Source organism: Sarcophilus harrisii, chromosome 2, assembly GCF_902635505.1.
Source record: "Sarcophilus harrisii chromosome 2, mSarHar1.11, whole genome shotgun sequence".
NCBI lineage: Eukaryota > Metazoa > Chordata > Mammalia > Dasyuromorphia > Dasyuridae > Sarcophilus > Sarcophilus harrisii.
Window position 1 is genome coordinate 501,223,346 of NC_045427.1, and position 18,725 is coordinate 501,242,070.

The 18,725-nt window shown below is 32.2% G+C and overlaps 1 protein-coding gene across 1 annotated transcript in view; it reads right to left on the reverse strand.

The window, feature by feature from the left end:
* FAM227B (family with sequence similarity 227 member B) overlaps positions 1 to 18,725 on the reverse strand; it is a 321,697-nt gene that overhangs the window by 264,462 nt on the left and 38,510 nt on the right. Inside the window, exon 7 of the mRNA XM_031955171.1 lies at positions 13,759 to 13,857. Coding sequence (XP_031811031.1) covers positions 13,759 to 13,857 — 99 coding nt within the window. The remainder of the gene's footprint in view (positions 1 to 13,758; positions 13,858 to 18,725) is intronic.

Here is an 18,725-nt window from a genome sequence, read left to right on the forward strand (position 1 = left end):
TGAGAGAAGTTGTACTGAGTTCATGTATTAAGGGTTAGATGCTATTAACTTTTTCTATTGTTGATTCATGAGGTTATTATTTCATTTGGATTCTAGGTATCATACACCATAGTACAGCTATAACTTTTTATCTCTTGCATATAATTCCGATTTTGTAGAGTTTTGAAAGTTCATGAGGATCAGAAAAAAATGTCGTCTTTCATCTTGTAGGACATGTGATTTATATTTAACTACTTTATTCAAAAGTGAGAGTGATGTCCCATGAGTCAAAGCCATGTGGTATCACTCAGAGAATACTACTGTTAAAAACATCAGATTTTGGGACAGGCAGCAGCTTAGGATCCCTAAAAATATTCCCCAAAGTGATTCAGTCATTTCTCCTGCTCCTATTAAATTTTGAGGTGAACTCATTGGGCACCTATTATCACTGTTACACATACACATACACATACACACACACACATGCACACACGCACGCATACCCATATATTATTTTACTCTTTCTCAAATCTTGTTTACTGATTTCTATAAACATTCCCAAGTTTGCACCATCTTAAAAAAACACTCATTACATATTAAAATGACCACCAGCTATCTTATCATCCTTACTAACATTTTATCTTTCTTTACTTTCATAACTAAAATCCTTTAAAAAACTGCCTACATTAGGCATCTCTTCAACTTTCCTCATTTTCTTGCAATCTGTCTTCTGCCTTTATTATTCAACATGAATCTGTTCTCTTCAAAGTAACTAATGATCTAACTTGACAAGTTTAATGTTTTCTCAATTCTCATTCTTCTCAACTTCTCTACAGCATTTGACACTGCTGACCATCTTTTTTCTCCTGGAAAATTTACTCTCTGGATTTTCCTTATTCTGCTTTTCCTTCATTCTTCTTGTACTCTTTCTCAATTTTCTTTGTTACACTTTCGTCCATATCAGATCACTAAAAGTGATGTCCCCCAAGGCCCTGTTCTAGGCTTATTTTGTTTTTTTCTATATTTATATGATGAGTGTTTTCATCAGCTTTCAAAAGCTTAACTATTATCCCTATTTTAGTGATTCTTAGATCAATATATCTACTCAATCTCTGAGGAACTCTAGCTGCACATTATCAACCATTTATTGGGCAATTTAAAATGGATTCCTATAAACATCACATTTCAACATGTTCAAACTAGAATTTAGTAGCTTTTACCTTCAGATTCACCATTCTTCCACATTTCTTTCTAATCCATGACAGTGCCACCATCTTTCCAATTACTCTAGTCCAAATCCATGCTTTCACTCTCTATTCCTCTCTCCTGCTTAAATCCTTATATAAATTCAATTACCTAAACTTTGTAATTTATTTTTCTACAGCATCTCCTTAATATGTTTCCTCATCACTTGTGCAATTACTCAACTAGTTCAGCTCCTTATCACTCCTCATCCATACTACCAAAATAACTATCCATTTGGAATTCTTACCTTAAGGCTTTTACTTCTCCATTCCAACCTGCACATAGTAATTTTTCTAAAGCATATGTGAGATCATGTCATTTCCTTATTAAGTAAATTCTAATAGTTCTTAATTATTTTTGGAATAAAAAATAAACTCTGGTTTGGCATTTAAAGCTTTTTACAACCTGCTCTCTTCCTCTCTTTGCAATTTTTTTTTTGAGTCCTGGATTTTTTTCTTTCTTTCTTTTTTAAAAATTTATTTATTTTTATTTATTATAATAACTTTTTATTGACAGAACCCATGCCAGGGTAATTTTTTACAACATTATCCCTTGCACTCACTTCTGTTCCAATTTTTCCTCTCTCTCCCTCCACCCCCTGGCCTAGATGGCAAGCAGTCCTATATATGCTGAATATGTCGTAGTATATCCTAGATACAATATATGTGTGCAGAACCAAACAGTTTTCTTGTTGCACAGGGAGAATTGGATTCAGAAGGTAAAAATAACCCAGGAAGAAAAACAAATATGCAGTTTACATTCATTTCCCAGTATTCTTTCTTTGGCTGTAGCTGCTTCTGTCCATCATTGATCAATTGAAACTGTTAGGTCTCTTTATCAAAGAAATCTACTTCCATCAGAATACATCTTCATACAGTATTGTTGTTGACGTATATAATGATCTCCTGGTTCTCCTCATTTCATTCAGCATCAGTTTGTGTAAGTCTCTCCAGGCCTTTCTGAAATCTTGCTGGTCACTTCTTACAGAACAATAATATTCCATAACATTCATATACCACAATTTACCCAACCATTCTCCAGTTGATGGGCATCCATTCATTTTCCAGTTTCTAGCCACTACAAACAGGGCTGCCACAAACATTTTGGCACATACAGGTCCCTTTCCCTTCTTTAGTATCTCCTTGGGGTATAAGCTCAGTAGTAGCACTGCTGGGTCAAGGGTATGCCCAGTTTGATAACTTTTTGGGCATAATTCCGGATTCTTTGCAATATTTTAACATTTTGTTCCCCACAAGTTACAGCCGAAACAAACTTACTTATTTTCTGTTCTTCACACATTCTTATCTCTGTGCCTTCTGGTTGTATCCCATACCTAGCAATTCCCCCTAACCTAGAACTCTTAAGACTATATGGCTTTCTTTATGATTCATTTCAAATACTACCTCCTGCAGGACAATTTTGTATCCCCCTTTCCCAGATAATAGGTCTTTACTATCCTAAAGTTCCCTTGTATCACTCTATTCATTTTGTGGGTGTATATTTATGTAAATATATATATATATATATACACATATATATGTACATATATATGTCCTTCACATTATAATGTAAATTTCTTAATGGCTGGTGTTATTTTTACTTTGTCTTGGCATCACTAGCAACTAGCACAGTGCCGGACACATTGTAAAACTTAATGTTTATTGATTCTTCGAAAAATATTTTATTGGTGCATTTTTTATTACTGTTACTTCTAAGTGCCTCCCTTTTCATTCTCCACAACTGAACCCTCTATTCTACCAAAGAAATGTAGCTAAACATGTGCTAGTTATAGCCCATCATATCTTTTTCGAGAGGAGAGATATATTTTACCATTGTCCACTATAGTCAGGATTAATTATTGCATTAATCAGAGTTCTGACTTCTTTCAAAGTTATTTTCCTTTTCTTTATTGGGATCTTCATGTAAAATGTTTTCTGCTCATTTCAATCCGCATGAATTCACATAATCACCTATAGAAATTTGCTGCAAAGTCTTCTTCCCAATGTAATTGCTTCTATTCTATTTTAGCTGCATTAATTTTGTGAAAAGTTTGCAATTTTACTTAAAATTGTCCCATTTGTCTTCTATGACTATCTCTGTCCCTTCTTTCATTAAGAATTATTTCTCTAGCCATAATTGTTATTTTTTTTACAATCTTCTCTAAATTACTTTTATGATATATGAATACACAATTTAGCCATGTATCTAGTTGGAGCTTTTTGTGATTTGTAATATAACATGCTAGTCTGACCCAAATTTCTGGTAGTCATTTAACAAGAAATTTGTAGCTTTGAGGGAGACTAGATTAAGGTATAAACACATAGCAGACATGATTCTTCCAATAGAATTAAGACAAAATGTGACATAGAGTTAAGATGGCAGAGTGAAAGGTTATAATGGCCAAAGCTCCTCTAATATCTCTTCTACAAAACAATTACAGAAATCACCAAAAGAATTCTGAGCAAGAAATACAAGAAAAAAGATTCTAGAAAGATGGCAGAGTAGGTCAGAAAATTACAAGATCTCCAGATTTTCCCCACAAATAATATAAAACAGTGCCTGATGGTGAAGGTAGAACGATATAAACAAACAAGAGTTAAGGCAGAGCTATGGTCTTTCTGGGACAATTGAAGAAAATCTGAGGAAAGATACTGGGATGGAGATCTGGCCCATGTGAAATATAAACATCTCCAGGCTAGATCCCCTGAAACAGCAAGTTGGAAGCCCTGGGAACTGCTGAGTTGTGAAGCAGCCTCAGCCCCAGCCAAAAGAATTTTCACCTTGCAGACATTATGGGGAATCTAGAGTTTGAATTGGAGATCATTAAGGGAACTTCTACTGATAAGGGACATCAGGCCCAGCTATGCTGCTGAGACAGAGCCTGGCAGAGGGTGGCAGAGGCTTTAGGGGACAGAAGAAATGAGCACAATCCTAGTTAGTTCAAAGGCAGTGACAAAGGGACACTGCTGGCTTTGAACTCTTATGGAAGAATGAAGTTCTCGGTTTCAAGTTCTAGACCAGAGAGAAGAACTGAAAGGGGACCTGAGGCCAGAAACACCATCCTCCATACCCCAGAACTAGAGGTGCTTATACCAACAATCTGATATATTAGGAAAGAAAAGAACAGAAAAAGAGGAAAGAATCTAAAGCTATTATGGGAATAGGGAAGATTGGAGATCATCTTCAGAGGAGAATACTGAAGCAAAAAAAAAAAAAAAAAAGCCTCCCCACCCCTACTTCCTAACCCTTAATATTAAATGATCACCTGATCAAAAATAATTCATAGAATTCAAAAAGACTTTTTAAAAAATGAGAAAGATTAATGAAAAACTTTCTTAAAAAAAAGGACAATCCAACAAAAACAAGATTATCAAAAGAAAGTCAACCAACTAGAAAAGGACATCCAGAATCTCAAGGAAGAAAATGATTCTTTGAAAACCATAATTGGGCAGGGAGAAGCCACTGAAGTTATATGAGACCAAGCAATAATAAAACAAAATAAAAAGAATTAAAAAATAAAAAAAATGTGATACAATCTCATGAGGAAAAAAAGCTGATTTGGGGAACAGATAAAAAGAGAAAATATAAGAATAATCAGACTACCTGAAAGGTATAATAAAAAAGAATCTTAATGCAACAACACAGGAAGTAATAAAAGAAAATTGTCCTGAAGTATCAAAAAAGGAGAAAGGAGAAATAAAAAAAAAAACACTGTTCACCATCTCAAAGAGATTCTACAAGGAAAATCTATAGGAACAGAATAGAAAATTCTGAAATTCCCAGGTCAAGAATCAAAATATGAGAAAAAAAACCAATACAAGTACTGCAGAGACATAATTGAAATCATATAAGACCTAACAGTGGCTACATTAAAAGACCACAGATCTTGGAACACTATATAACATAGAGAAAAAGAACTAGCATTTTGGCTGAAAATTATGAAAAATTAAGCATATTTCTGAACAAATAACAACAAAAAAGGATTTTCAATGAATCACCAAACTTTTAGGATTTTGCTGCAAAAAGACCCTAACATAATAAAAAATTTGACATATAACCCAAGATAAATATAAGGGAACATCAATGACTAATTTTAAGGAACCCAATAAAGACAAAATGTTTTAAAGTTTTATATACGGAAGTGTAAATCATATGTCTAAGACTGTCATTAGTAATTGGGTAGTTCAAAAGAAAGATTGGGACAGAAGTAAGTATGATGTGATCTTAAAAAGCAATACCATATAAGCAAAAAGCAAAAAAGAGTAATCATGTTATATAAATGAGCTGCAAGAAGAAGAACAGACATCAGGAAATTAGATAGGGGAATAGGGATAGTAGTTCTGGAATCCGACTCATATTGGGAATGGGCTAAAGAGGGAACAATATCTATATCTATAGCTATATCTATATCTATATCTATATCTGTAGATACATGTGTAGATATAGATATAGATATATATGGGTGTAAAAATCTTCTAAATGTATAAAGAAATAATAGGAAATAGGAAAAGGGAGTAATTAATTAATGGAAATGGGATAAGGTGTGTATATTCCTTGAGATTATAGTTCTGGGGCTTCACAACAATGTTTGTTGGGGTTTTCCTTGTGGGATCTCTTTCCAAAGGTGATCAATAGATTCTTTCAATGAATATTTCCCCCTGTCTGTAGAGTGTCAAAGCAATTTTCCTTCATGACCTCTTGAAGATTGCTATCCTTACTCTTTTTTTGGTCATATCTTTCAAATAGGCCAATAAGTTTTAAATTGTCTCTTCTGGATCTATTTTTTAGGTTGGCTATTTTCCAATAATATATTTCACATTTTCTTCCATGTTTTCATTCTTTTTAGTATGTTTGGCTGATTCTTGCTAATCTAATTCTAATGTAGAATCATTAGCTTCCATTTACCTTGTTTTAGTTTTTCATGTGTTTTTCTTGTTAGCTTTTGGTTTTTCTATTTGGTTAATTCTACTTTTAAAGATGTTTTCTTCAGTGGACTTTTTTTTTTTTTTTTTTTTTTTTTTTTACATTTAGCCAATTGTATTTTTAAGGAGTCATTTTCTTTAGTCAATTTTTTCCTACATTTTCCAAGTTGTTGACTCTCTCTTGCATACCTCTAATTTCTTTTCTCATTTTTTTCTTCTACCTCTCTTATTTGCCTTTTAAAGTTTTTTAATGAGCACTTCCAAGAAGCCTCTTTGGACTGAGACCAATTGACATCACTCTAAATTTCTTCTGTGAACATTTTGTCCTTGTCTGAGTTAGTGTTTGGTCTTCTCTATCGCCATAATAGTTTTCTGTGGTCAAGATTCTTTTCTGTTTCTTGCTTAATGGGGAAATTTATCTCATAGAAAAGAGGTGTATAAGGAAGGGGTTTTACCAAAGAGGGGAAAATGGAAGAGGAGTGGGAAATAATTAAACTTCTCTCATCTAAACTGATTCAAGAGGCAAGAATAAACTCACAATAGCAGGATGTAGAAATTCCTCTTACTCAACAGGGAAGTAAGAAAAGAAGGGATTAATAGAAAGGAAGGGATTAATAGAAAGGGGGAAGGTGATAAGAGATGATACATTAAGAAAGACAATGGTCTGAAATTAAACTTTTGAGGAGGAGACAGGCTAAAAAAGAGAAAAATAAATAAACTAGAATAGCACACAGGGGAATAAATTAGCATAATAGTGAATATGAATGGAATGAATTCACCCATAAAACGGAAAAAGATAACTGAATGAATTAAAAACTAGAATCCAACAATATGTGGGTTTACAAGAGATATGCTTGGAATGGAATGACCCACAAGATCAAAATAAGAAGCTGAAGCAGAATTTATTATATCTCAGTTGCAATTTTTAAAAAGTCAGGGTTATCAATCATCTCAGACAAAGCAAAAGCAAAATACACCTAATTAAAAGACATTGAGAGAAACTAAATTTTGCCAAAAGGAACCATAGACAATGAAACACTATAAGTACTAAAAACATATGCACTAAATGGCACAGCAACTAAATTCTTGAAGGAAAAATTAATTACAGGAGAAAATAGATAGTAAAACTATACTAGTGGAGGCCTTATCTTTCTAAGACCTAGTATGAAATAAATAAGAATGAAGTTTTGGAGATGAATATAATTTTAGAAAAGTTAGATATGATAGATATCTGGAGAATATTGAATGGGATTAATGAGTATAACTGTATATGGAATCTTCATGAAAATTGACCATGTATTATAGCATAGAAACTAGCAAAAAAAAGCACATATATTAATTTTACTCTTTTCAGACCATAATACAACAACATTTACATCCAATAAAGGGGTTTTGAAGCATAGATTGAAATTAAATTGGGAACTGAATAATCTAATTCTAGAAAGTGAGTGAGGCAATGAGCAAATCATTGAAACAACCAATAATTGCATCAAAGATAATGAAAACAATGAGACAATATATCATAATTTATGGGATGCAGCCAAAGTTGTACTTAGGGGGAAATTCATTTCTCCAAACACTTACATAAATAAAATAGAAAAAGAACAGAGAAATGAATTGTACATGCAGCTAAAAAAACCAATAAAAACAAACAAAAAAACCAATTAAACATCAGCTTAGAATTCATGAAAAATTGATAGAGTTTAATAAAATTAAAAGTAAGAGTGATTGAACTAATAAAACCAGGAACTAGTTATATGGGGGGAAAACACACAATGAAACAGATAAACTACTGGTTAATTTGATTTTTAAAATGAAAAACAAATTACCAGTATCAGAAATTAAAAGAGTGAATATGTCATCAATGAAAATGAAATAAATAAGTTATTAGGAACTATTGCTCAACTTTATGCTAATAAAACTGACAAGCTAAATGATATGGATGAATATTTACAAAAATATAAATTGGCTAGAATAACCAAAGAAATAGAATATTTAATAATCCTATTTTAGGAAAAGAAATTAAACAAGCCAGGTTTGTTTTAAGTTCTCTTAAAAAATGCTAAAGAAGCAGATGGATTAACAAGCAAATTCAATCAAATCTTTAAAGAACAATTAATTAGAGTACTATGCAGATTGTTGGAAAAATAGATAAAGGAGTCCTATCAAATTCTTTTTATGACAGAAATATGGTTTTGTTACTTAAATTAGTAAGAACAAATACAGAGAAAGAAAATTATAGAACAATTTCTCTAATGAATACTGATGAAAAAAACTAATTAAAATACTACCAAGTAGAATATAGCAATATAACACAAAGATCATATATTAAGACCAGGTGGGAATTATACCACTAGTATAATTTTTAAAAGCATAAGCCAAATTGATTAAATCAATAGCAAAAGCCTATGATCATAACAACAAGTGCAGGAAAAAAAAAACAAAAACTCGTGACAAGATATAGCATCCATTATTAAAAATATTAGAGCAGGAATAAGTGGATCTTTTCTTAAAATAATAATTAGTATTTCTCTAAAACTAAGAGCAAACATTATTTGTAATAGGGATAAACTGGAAGCCATTCCAGTAAAATTATGGGGAGAAGCAGGAGTAAAGAAGTACTAAAAATACTAGCCATAGTAACAAGACAAAAAAAAAAAGGGGGGGGGGGAAGGAGCAAGCACAGGCAATGAGGATATAAAACTATTACTTTTTGCACATGATATGGTAATATGTAGAGAGCCAGAACTCTGGAGAACTATACTTTAAAGAAGTATACTTGAAACAAGGTGTTAACTCAGAGGAATTGATGAAACAATGGTTATCTAGTTTACATATACTTAGTACTTAGCATGGTGATGTAATTGTAATAGGGTATTTAAACTGAGGACAAAGTCAGCCACAGATATTGTACCTTTGAACAACCTCTTGGTGACTCTCATGCCTCCAGCAATAAGAAGTCAGACTGGCAGACTGGCAGACTGCTGGGAGAGACTGTGGAGCAGACTGGTTCAGAGTAGGAGACGAAGTAGACAATAAAGACTTTGGGCTTTATTTCTGACTATTTTCGTGGTGATTATTCTGCTGAGACCAAGGCTTGTCCCAAGGCCCTTCAGAAAGCTAGTCTGAACATTACAATGCTATACTTTAAAAATCCTAGAGAATTAATTTAAAAACTCATCAAAATATTTTACAATTTTAGCAAAGTTGCAGAATGTAAAATAAACCCACACTTCTATCTATTAGCAGAAAGAATTATAGAGAGAAATTGTATTTAAAATTAATGCAATATAACTTTAAAGTAATTGGAAGTCTACCTGTGAAGATATATACAAGAACTATATGAAACATGACTACAAAACATTTTTCACACACACAAAAAACCAGATCCAAGCAATTGGGGAAATATTAACTGCCCAAGGGTTGTTGTTATTCAGTTGTTTCAGTCATGTACAACTTTATAACTCCACTTTATATTTTTCTTAACAAAGATAATGAAAAGGTTTGCTTTTTTTCTTCTCCAGCTCATTTTACAGATAAGAAAACTGGAGCAAATAGTGTTAAATGACTTGCTCAGGATATACACCTAGTATATGTCTGAGACTGGATTTGAACTCATGAAGATGAATTTTCCTGATTCCAATCCCAATGCTCTGTCACTGGATGGAGTGACACCTAATTGCCTGTTCATGAGTATGCTGAGACAATGTAATAATAAAGACAAAATTATCTAAATTAATATATTTATATATTCAGTAACATACCAATTACATTACCAAAATGTTATTTTATAGAGCTAAAAAATAGTAATAAAATTCTTCTGAAAGGTCAAAATTTTGATCAAGAATATTAAGGGAAACAATGAAAAAAGTGAAGGGTATACAACAGTAGCAGATCTCAAACTGTATTGCAAAGCAGTAATGATCAAAACAGTCTGGTGTTAGATAAAAATAGAGTGGTTGATCAGTGGAATAGATTAGTTATACTAGAGAAAATCAAATGAACATAGCAAGCTAGTGTTTGATGAACTTAAAGTTCACTGGTTAATGAAGCAAGAATTGATTACTTGACAAAAACTACTGGGAAAATTGGAGAATAGTATGATAAGATCTACTCATAGAGCAATATTTCACACCATATACCAAGAAAAGACAAAATGGGTACATGATTTAAATTTAGAAGGTAATATCATAAATAAATTAGGGGAACATTAAAAAAAATTACCTGTTAGATTTCTAAATAGGGGAAGATTTATGACCAAACAGGAGATGGGAGCAATTACAGGTGGTGAAATGAATAATTTTAATTATGTTAAATTTAAAAGATTTTGCACAATCAAAATCAATATAGACAAAATTAGAAGGAAAGCAGGAAAATATGGGATCTGTAGCAAATTTCTTTGATAAAGATCTCACTTCTTAAATACATAGGAAATTTAGCCTAATTAGCCTAAAAAATAAGAACAGGCGCAGTTTGATATATATATATGATATATTGATATATTGATCTTCATCTGATATATATGAACAGGCAGTTTTCCAAATAAGGAATTAAAGCTATTAACAACCATATATGAAAATAATTATGAATCATTGATTAAATAATGACCAGTCATGACCTGAGATGCAGTGGATGACCTTGGTGTCTTTGCCAAAATGTGCATTTTGTCAAAAAATAATAAAATGTTTCCATGGGAAGTTCTAATTGTTCTGCAGTGCCTGCTTCAGCCATCTTCATGATCATTGTAACAAATTGTTCTCATATACCCATTCTGCCAGGGGAAGTCTTTTTACATGCTTGAGATAAACATCCTTTTAATTCACTGATGAGAAAACTGAGACAAACAGGGTTAAGTGACTTGCTCAGAGTCACAGAACTTGCTAGATTTCTTCTCAGAAATGAGTCTGACTCCAGATCTAGCACTGTACCACTTAGCTGGCCATATGCATATATAAATACATAAATAAAACAAAATATAAATGCATATACATACATGTCTCTGTGTGTGTGTGTATTTACTAGTGATAAAGCACAATTTTGATCAGTTAATTGATATAATATGTAATTTTTCTCTTTCTTTTGTATTATTATACTCTTAAAGATCCAACTGAACTGTTATGCTATATAAGTACCAAAAATTGCTTTACAGCATGATTGCATACTTTATTAATTTCATATGCTGCAGCAGAACAAGAAGTGAATTTGGAGCCCTAGTACTTGGGTATGTCCTTGGGTACATATTTAAATATGTAGCTTTTCGTAAACATTTATCTTTTCTGAGCCTCTATTATTCTATTTGCATAATGAGGGAATCAAACCTGAATTCTCCTCATGGAATCTAGCAGATTTAGGTCAGAAAGTGATATTTCCCCCCAATTTCATTGTGAGGAGACACATTAAGAATTCTGAATGATACTGATGAGCTTTCTATCTGAGGGACTTTTCTTCTAAATCCTGTGATTCTAGTAGGTTAGTGACATAACATTCATTAAGAATTTTCCAAGTACCTGTGCTAAGTACTATCCCTGCTCTCATAGAGTCCTCAGTCTTATGGGAGAGACAACATGCAAACAATTATTCACAAAGAAGCTATATCCAGCATAAAATGGAGATAATCCACAGAGGGAAAGTAGTAGATGTTTTGATCCTCACACAAGCATGCAAAGTAGGTGCATTATTGCCTTCACTTTATAGACAGGAGATAAGAAGCTAAGAGATTAAGTGACTTATCCAGGGTCACCAGAGAATAAATGTGTGAGGCAGAATTTTAACTCAGGTATTCCTGATGCCAAGTCCAGCAGTCTATGCATTGTACCACCTGGCTTGACAGAGAGCTAATGAATATGTGCATTTTGTCAAAAAATAATAAAATGTTTCCATGGGAATGTAACAGAAGTATTGTGAATTTTTATTTTGATTAGGTAATGAGCAATTGGGCAACTAGGTGACACAGTGAATAGAATGATGCTGAGTCAGGAGGATCTGAGTTCAAATCCAGCCTCTCACACTAACAAGCTATATGACTGCGCAAGTCACTGACCCCCATTTCCCTCAGTTTTTTCTTCTGTAACAATATACTGGAGAAGGAAGAGGCAAACTACTTTTGTATCTTTGCTCCAATGGGGTTACAGAAAGTTGGACATGACTAAAACAACTCAACAATAATGGATAATTAAATAATATTATGAGGCATAACACTGTAAGGAATCATTGAATTTAACCCTCATACTTTCCCTAAACAATGAAGATTACATTCTAACCACGTTGGTATAATGTGCTAAGGTAATTGTTATGTTTTCTATTCCATCTTGATGAAGATGTGGTGACACAAAATAGGAATCAGGTGATTAATCTTTTTAATACATGATATTATTTTTGAGGGAGCTGGAATGTTAGAGTAGGGTTATGAGTGATTTTACTAGCTATTTAAATAGAGTTAGGTTAGTATCTATTTCAGAAAAATCACAAGACATCTGTTTGGGGGACATAGGGGAAAATAGGAAAGGCTAAGGTATGTGCAAATATTATTAAACTTTAGAGAGAACTTCCAATTATCTGTGGTTCATAGCTTGAATCCTTGAAAGAAATGATTCATTAAACTTGTGAAGTAAATATATAGTGTTATAACTATATGGTCTAATGAAAGGGGTCAGAAGATTCTGTTCCCTGTTAGATTATGTTCCCACTCTCTAGAATCATATTCTTGGGAACCAATCTGAGTGATTAAAGCAGGGAAACAATTTTTAAAAATTTGTGTAGAGAAAAGCATATTTAAAATCCCAAAATAAATCCATCAACTTGAAGGCAGAAGAGCTTTTGTTTCATTTATAGCAATCTACTCGACTTCACAAATCTTTTTCTGATTTACTTTTAGAAAGCTTGAGTGTGGGATTTCTGAATGCCAGATTTAAAACCTTGACTCCTCCAGGGGAATTCTAGACTTCAAACAACTTTTCACCATTAATACACCAAAAAATTATTCTCTGCAGAAGGATTCTAGGAAAAATGTTTATGTTGGGGCTGCCCTTGTAGCAACAATATTTAAGAGTGGGGAGAAGGACCTATATTTAGTGAAAAATATTAATAGTAGTTCTTTTCATAATAGCAAAAAAGTAGAAACTAAGGGGGTGCTTACATATTGCAGAAATCTCTAAACAAATTATAATCTCTTAATGTAAAGGAATATTATTGTGCTGTAAGAAATGATGAAATGGTTAGATTTAAAGGAATCTGGGAAGAGCCCTATGAACTGATGCATAACAAAATGAGCCAAATTAGTGAAACATTATATAGCATGACATCAGCATTATAACTTTACAGGGCTTTAAAACTCTGATCAAAGCATAAGCCAGGAGGGGACCAGAAATGAAACATCACCATCTTCTTCCACAGATGTAAGAAATTTAGGCATGGCCAATGAGGGAATTGTTTTGCTAGACAATGCATATTTGTTATGAGGTTTTTAGATGTCTATATTTTTCAGGGGCAGAGGGAAGAAAATATAAATATATAAATAAGTAGAAAATTTTAAAGTTCAAAAATGAATCAACTTTTGAGCTTCTAAGAATTATTTCATATTTTTTAAAGGTAGAAAAAAACCCAATGGCTATACCTTGTATTTATAGAGAAACCACCACCAAAAGGCATCTTGCAAGAGAGTAAGAGATGAGTCTGTGAGCAGCAAAGATGACCAAATTCTAAAACTCTTTGCCTTTAGGGGAAAAAATGGAAATGTACAGGTAAATGAAAATGTGCAAAACAAAAATAAATCTTTACACATATTTAATGTAGTATATATCTTAAATCTTAGATATCAAAACCTTTTTACAATATGACATTTAATTCCAACAACCCTGAAGATGAAATTACAGCTTTCCAAATTCCCAATAATCTGACTAATCTTTTTTGCATGAGCAAGACCACTAAATGTCAGAAGATAATATTGTCCTGTGGTCTTAAGTGACAAAGGGGCAAATGGAGAGGGAGAGGAGGAGAGAGAATTAGAATCAGAGAGAGAAGTACTCTAATTTTTTTGTCAAGTTCTGAGAGAGCAAGGATGAGATCCTTCCCTAGAATATTTTGCTGTCTAATTCTTCTTGCAACTTTTAAAATTTATCCTCTAAGAATTTGGGTTCTATACCATTTGGTGTATATATGTTTAGTACTGATATTACTTCATTATCTATAGCACCCTTTAGCAAAATGCAATTTCCTTCCTTATCTCTTTTAATTAGATCCATTTTTGCTTTTGCTTGATCTGAGATCAGGATCACTATCCCTGTTTTTTTATTTTACTTCAGCTGAAGCATAATGGATTCTGCTCCAACCTTTTACCTTTACTCTATGTATCATTCTGCTTTAAATGTGCTTCTTGTAAGCAACAAATTGTAGGATTCTGGCTTTTAATCCAGTCTGCTATCCACTTCCATTTTATGGGAGAATTCATTCCATTCGTATTCATAGTTAAAATGACTAATTCTGTATTTCCTGCCATTTTATTTTCCCCAAGTTATAGTTTTTTTCTTTTTCCCCTTTCCCTCCTCCCCAGTGCTTTGATTCTGATCACCACCACCTTCAAACAGCCCTCCCCTTTTAAATCCTTCCCCCTTTCTTATCCCTTTCCCCTTCCACTTCTATTTTCCTTCTGTTAGTATCCCCCTTTCCTTTCTCCATTCCTCTCCTACCTCCCTATAAGGTGAGACAGGTTTCTCTGTGAGCTAAATATGTCTCATATTCTCTTTTTGAGTCAAATATGATGAGATTAAAGTTCAAATAATGCACATCCCTCTTCCTTCTTTCCCTCAATAGTAAGAGGTTTTTTTTTTTTTTTTTTTTTGTCTCTTCAAGAGATTGTAATTTACCCCATTTTATCTCCCCTTTCCTCTTCTTCCAGTACAATCACCTTTCCACCTCTGGTTTCTCTTTTATATCATCACAATAAAATCAACCATCTAAGTATACCCATGTCAGAGATATAGTTCACAAGAGCTAAACATATCATCTTCTTTTATAGGAATATAAACTTTTTAATTTAAAAAAAAAGTTTTTTTTCCTTCCTTTTTTTTTTTAACCTTTTTATGCTTATCTTGAGTTCTGTTTTTGGAGATCTAATTTTCTGTCTGATTCTATTCTTTTCATCAGAAATAAATGAAACTCACCTGTTTCATTAAATGTCCATATTTTTCCCTCTAAGATAATGCTTAATTTTGCCATATAGTTGAGTTTTGGCTGTAATACAAGTTCCTTTGCCCTTCAGACTATCATATTCCAGGTCCTTAGGTCCTTTAAAATGGAATCTGGTAAGTCCTATGGTAATACTGATTGTGGCTCCTTGATATTTGAATTGTTTTTTTTCTGATTGTTTGCAATATTTTCTCCTTGGTCAGATAATTTTGAAATATAGCTATGATATTCCTTAAGAGTTTTCATTTTGGGGTCTTTTTTCAGGTGATAAGTGAATTTTTTCAATGGAAATTTTACCCTTTAGTTCTAGAACATCAGGGAAGTTTTTCTGCTTGATTTACTGGAAGATATTGTCTAGGCTCCTTTTTCATCATGGTTTTCTGGTAGTCCAATAATTCTTAAATTCACTCTCCTGAATCTATTTTCTACCTCAGAAGTTTTTCCAATGAGTTATTTTACATTTTCTTCTATTTTTTCTTTTTTTGGGTTTTGTTTGGGTTTCTGATTCTTGATGTCTCACTGAGTCATTTTTTCCTAATTTTTTCTAATTTTTAGTGAATTATTTTCTTCAGTTAGTTTCTTTATCTCCTTTTGCATTTGGCCAATTGAATTTTTAAATGAGTGGCTTTCTTTATTAGGATATTTTTCCCCCTTTCACAAATTCTGTTTTTCATAAAGTTGATTTCTTTTTTTCCAATTCATCAAATCTATTTTGTAAGGAGTTATATGCTTTTTCCATTTCTCTGTATTTTTAAAGGAGATTTCTTCTCTGGAGATGATTTGCCTTTAGTGTCCTAAGGGTGTGAGGTCTGTTCTTCTCTGTCTTCATAAAAGCTATCTGTGATTAGAATTCTTTTTTTTTTTTAATCATTTTTTAAAGGTTGAGGTCTACTCTTAGAGCAAGGGGGAGATTATCTCAAGCTTTCTGATAGTAGCTCCATGCTGCCCTGGGTCCAGTGATACTGACTTCCTTCTTGTGCTGGGTAGATATGGCCCAAGTCCTGTGTTATTCTGGAGTTCAGGGACTCACTATTTGCCTTTTGTAGATGCATTGGATGTTTTCTAATGAGAATAAGATTTTAGCTTTCCAGCCCTTAATCCCATCTTGCCTTCCACAGTAACAGTTCTACTCATTCCTCATTCATATGCAATAATTACTTAATTTTATCTCTCCCTACCAATTTCTTTTAGGTGTATACCATTAAGGTCAACTCAACCCAAGTCTTCTCTCTATGTATGTATGCCCTTTCAAACTATCTTAATAATGATTACATTCTTAAGTGTATAGATAACATTTTCCCATATAATAAAATCCCTTAGTCTTTCATGTCTACCTGATTATGTTTTTTCTGATACTAGTTGAAATTTTCTGCCCTATTATGGTTTTTTTTTCCTCATGATTCCCTGTAAGTCCTTTAGTTCATTAAATATCCATTCCCCCCTCCCCCCCCCCGCACCCCCCTCCCCAAAGGGACTACATTCAGCTTTACTGGGTAAGTTATTTTTGATTGAAAAACCTACTTTGCTCTTCATAATATCACCTATAACCATCAGTCTTTTAATGTAGACACTGCTAAATCATGTGTTATTCTAGTTGATTGGTTGGTTGTGATTGTTCTTCATTCTCGAGTATTTAAATTGTTTCTCCTTGCTTGTAGAATTTTCTCCTTGATTTGGGAGCTTCAAAATTTAACAGATATATTGCTAAGTTTTTATTTTGGGATCACTTTCAGATGGAAATGGGTAGATTTTTTTAAATTTCCATTTCACTTTTTAGTCCAAAACTTCATGGCAATTTAGTATATAGATTTTTTTTTTAAACATAATTTTCAGTTAGTCAAAAAATTCTTATATGAATTTTTCCATGCTTCTATTTTTAAATTATTTTGATTTTGTTTTATTATTTCTATTTTATTATTGCCTCTCCAACAATCTTTACTTAACTTTTAGGCTTTTTTGGTCAGTCTACACCTTTTCATTCACAACATCATACTTTACTAATAGTTTTACTGCATTATAACTGGCAGAATCTCTGCTATACTCTGTTTAATGCTATCTTTTTGTAACTCAGTTTGTTACTCATTTTTAAGTTCCATAAACATGTGAAAAATAATATAGCCTTTATTTTTCACATTAAATTCTATGTATCTAGTAAATTCAGTTCAATACTTTTTTACTCTCCGTTTTTGTTAAATTTGAAATATTCTGATCTAAATGCTAAAAATCTCAACTACTAATTTTTAGTTGATTTCTTCTTAGAATGCCAAGTTTTTCTCTTGTGAATCTTACAATAGAATTATTAGATGCACACATGTTTAATATTACATATTCTCATTTTACATAGCACATTTTGGAATAATACAATCTTTATTTTTAATACTTTCTTATTTTAATTAAATTCTATTTAAAATTTTTTAATGCTTTTACTGATTACTTTTAATGATTTTAATGCTTTTAATGATTAATAATTTAATGTAAATATTAGACTATCCTTTCATTTTGAAACTATTTAATTTTTTTGAATTAGATATCTTTCAACTAGCATATTGCTGTATTTTGCTTTTTAATCTACTGTATGTTTTCATTGAATAATTTAATATGTTTATATATAAAATGGTCAAGTTTACCCTTTTTTTTCCAGTCATACATTCAGAAGAGAATATATATATATATATATATATATATATATATATATATGTGTGTGTGTGTATATACACACACACACACACACACACACACACACACATACACACACACTTTCTTTTTATTTCTATTGTTAATATGGGACTAATAAAATCTCACTAAACAAAATTCTTGTATTTTAATAACTTCAATTTTCCTTAACCTGGACTTCCCTTTTATCAACAAAAAGAATTTCATTTAAGGATTGTACTTTCTCTTTTTTAAAAAGAATGTATATCGGCACTCTTCTTCACTTTGACTCTTTTATTTTCATAGATTTAAAATGTTTTTTCTTTTGTTTATGTTATCACTGTTCTTCTCTTTCCTATATCTATTTGTTGCATTTGTTTGAAGAGATTTTGTAAGAATATATTCTACAGTCTTAACTAGAGATCCTCTCTTTGAGCCATTTTAAGGAGGAATCTATTAGAATCATGATTTTTTTCCTGGAATGATTTTCAAAAATCAATACGAATTCTTCCCTAAGGCTTATTTGGCCATTTTAAAAATTGAGAAATAAGTGCTTTTGGCAGGTTATATCAAGAAGTCTGGCATGGGCTACCTTCTTTAGCAGTTATTTTGATACTAGAGTCAACTTTAGGCCATTAGTCATGGCTTCCAGCCAATGTAGTAGTACACAATTCTCAAATGTGCTGTATTAAAATACTCTAGCAGCCAAAACACCTGAACTATGTGACAGTGGCTAGCAGATGG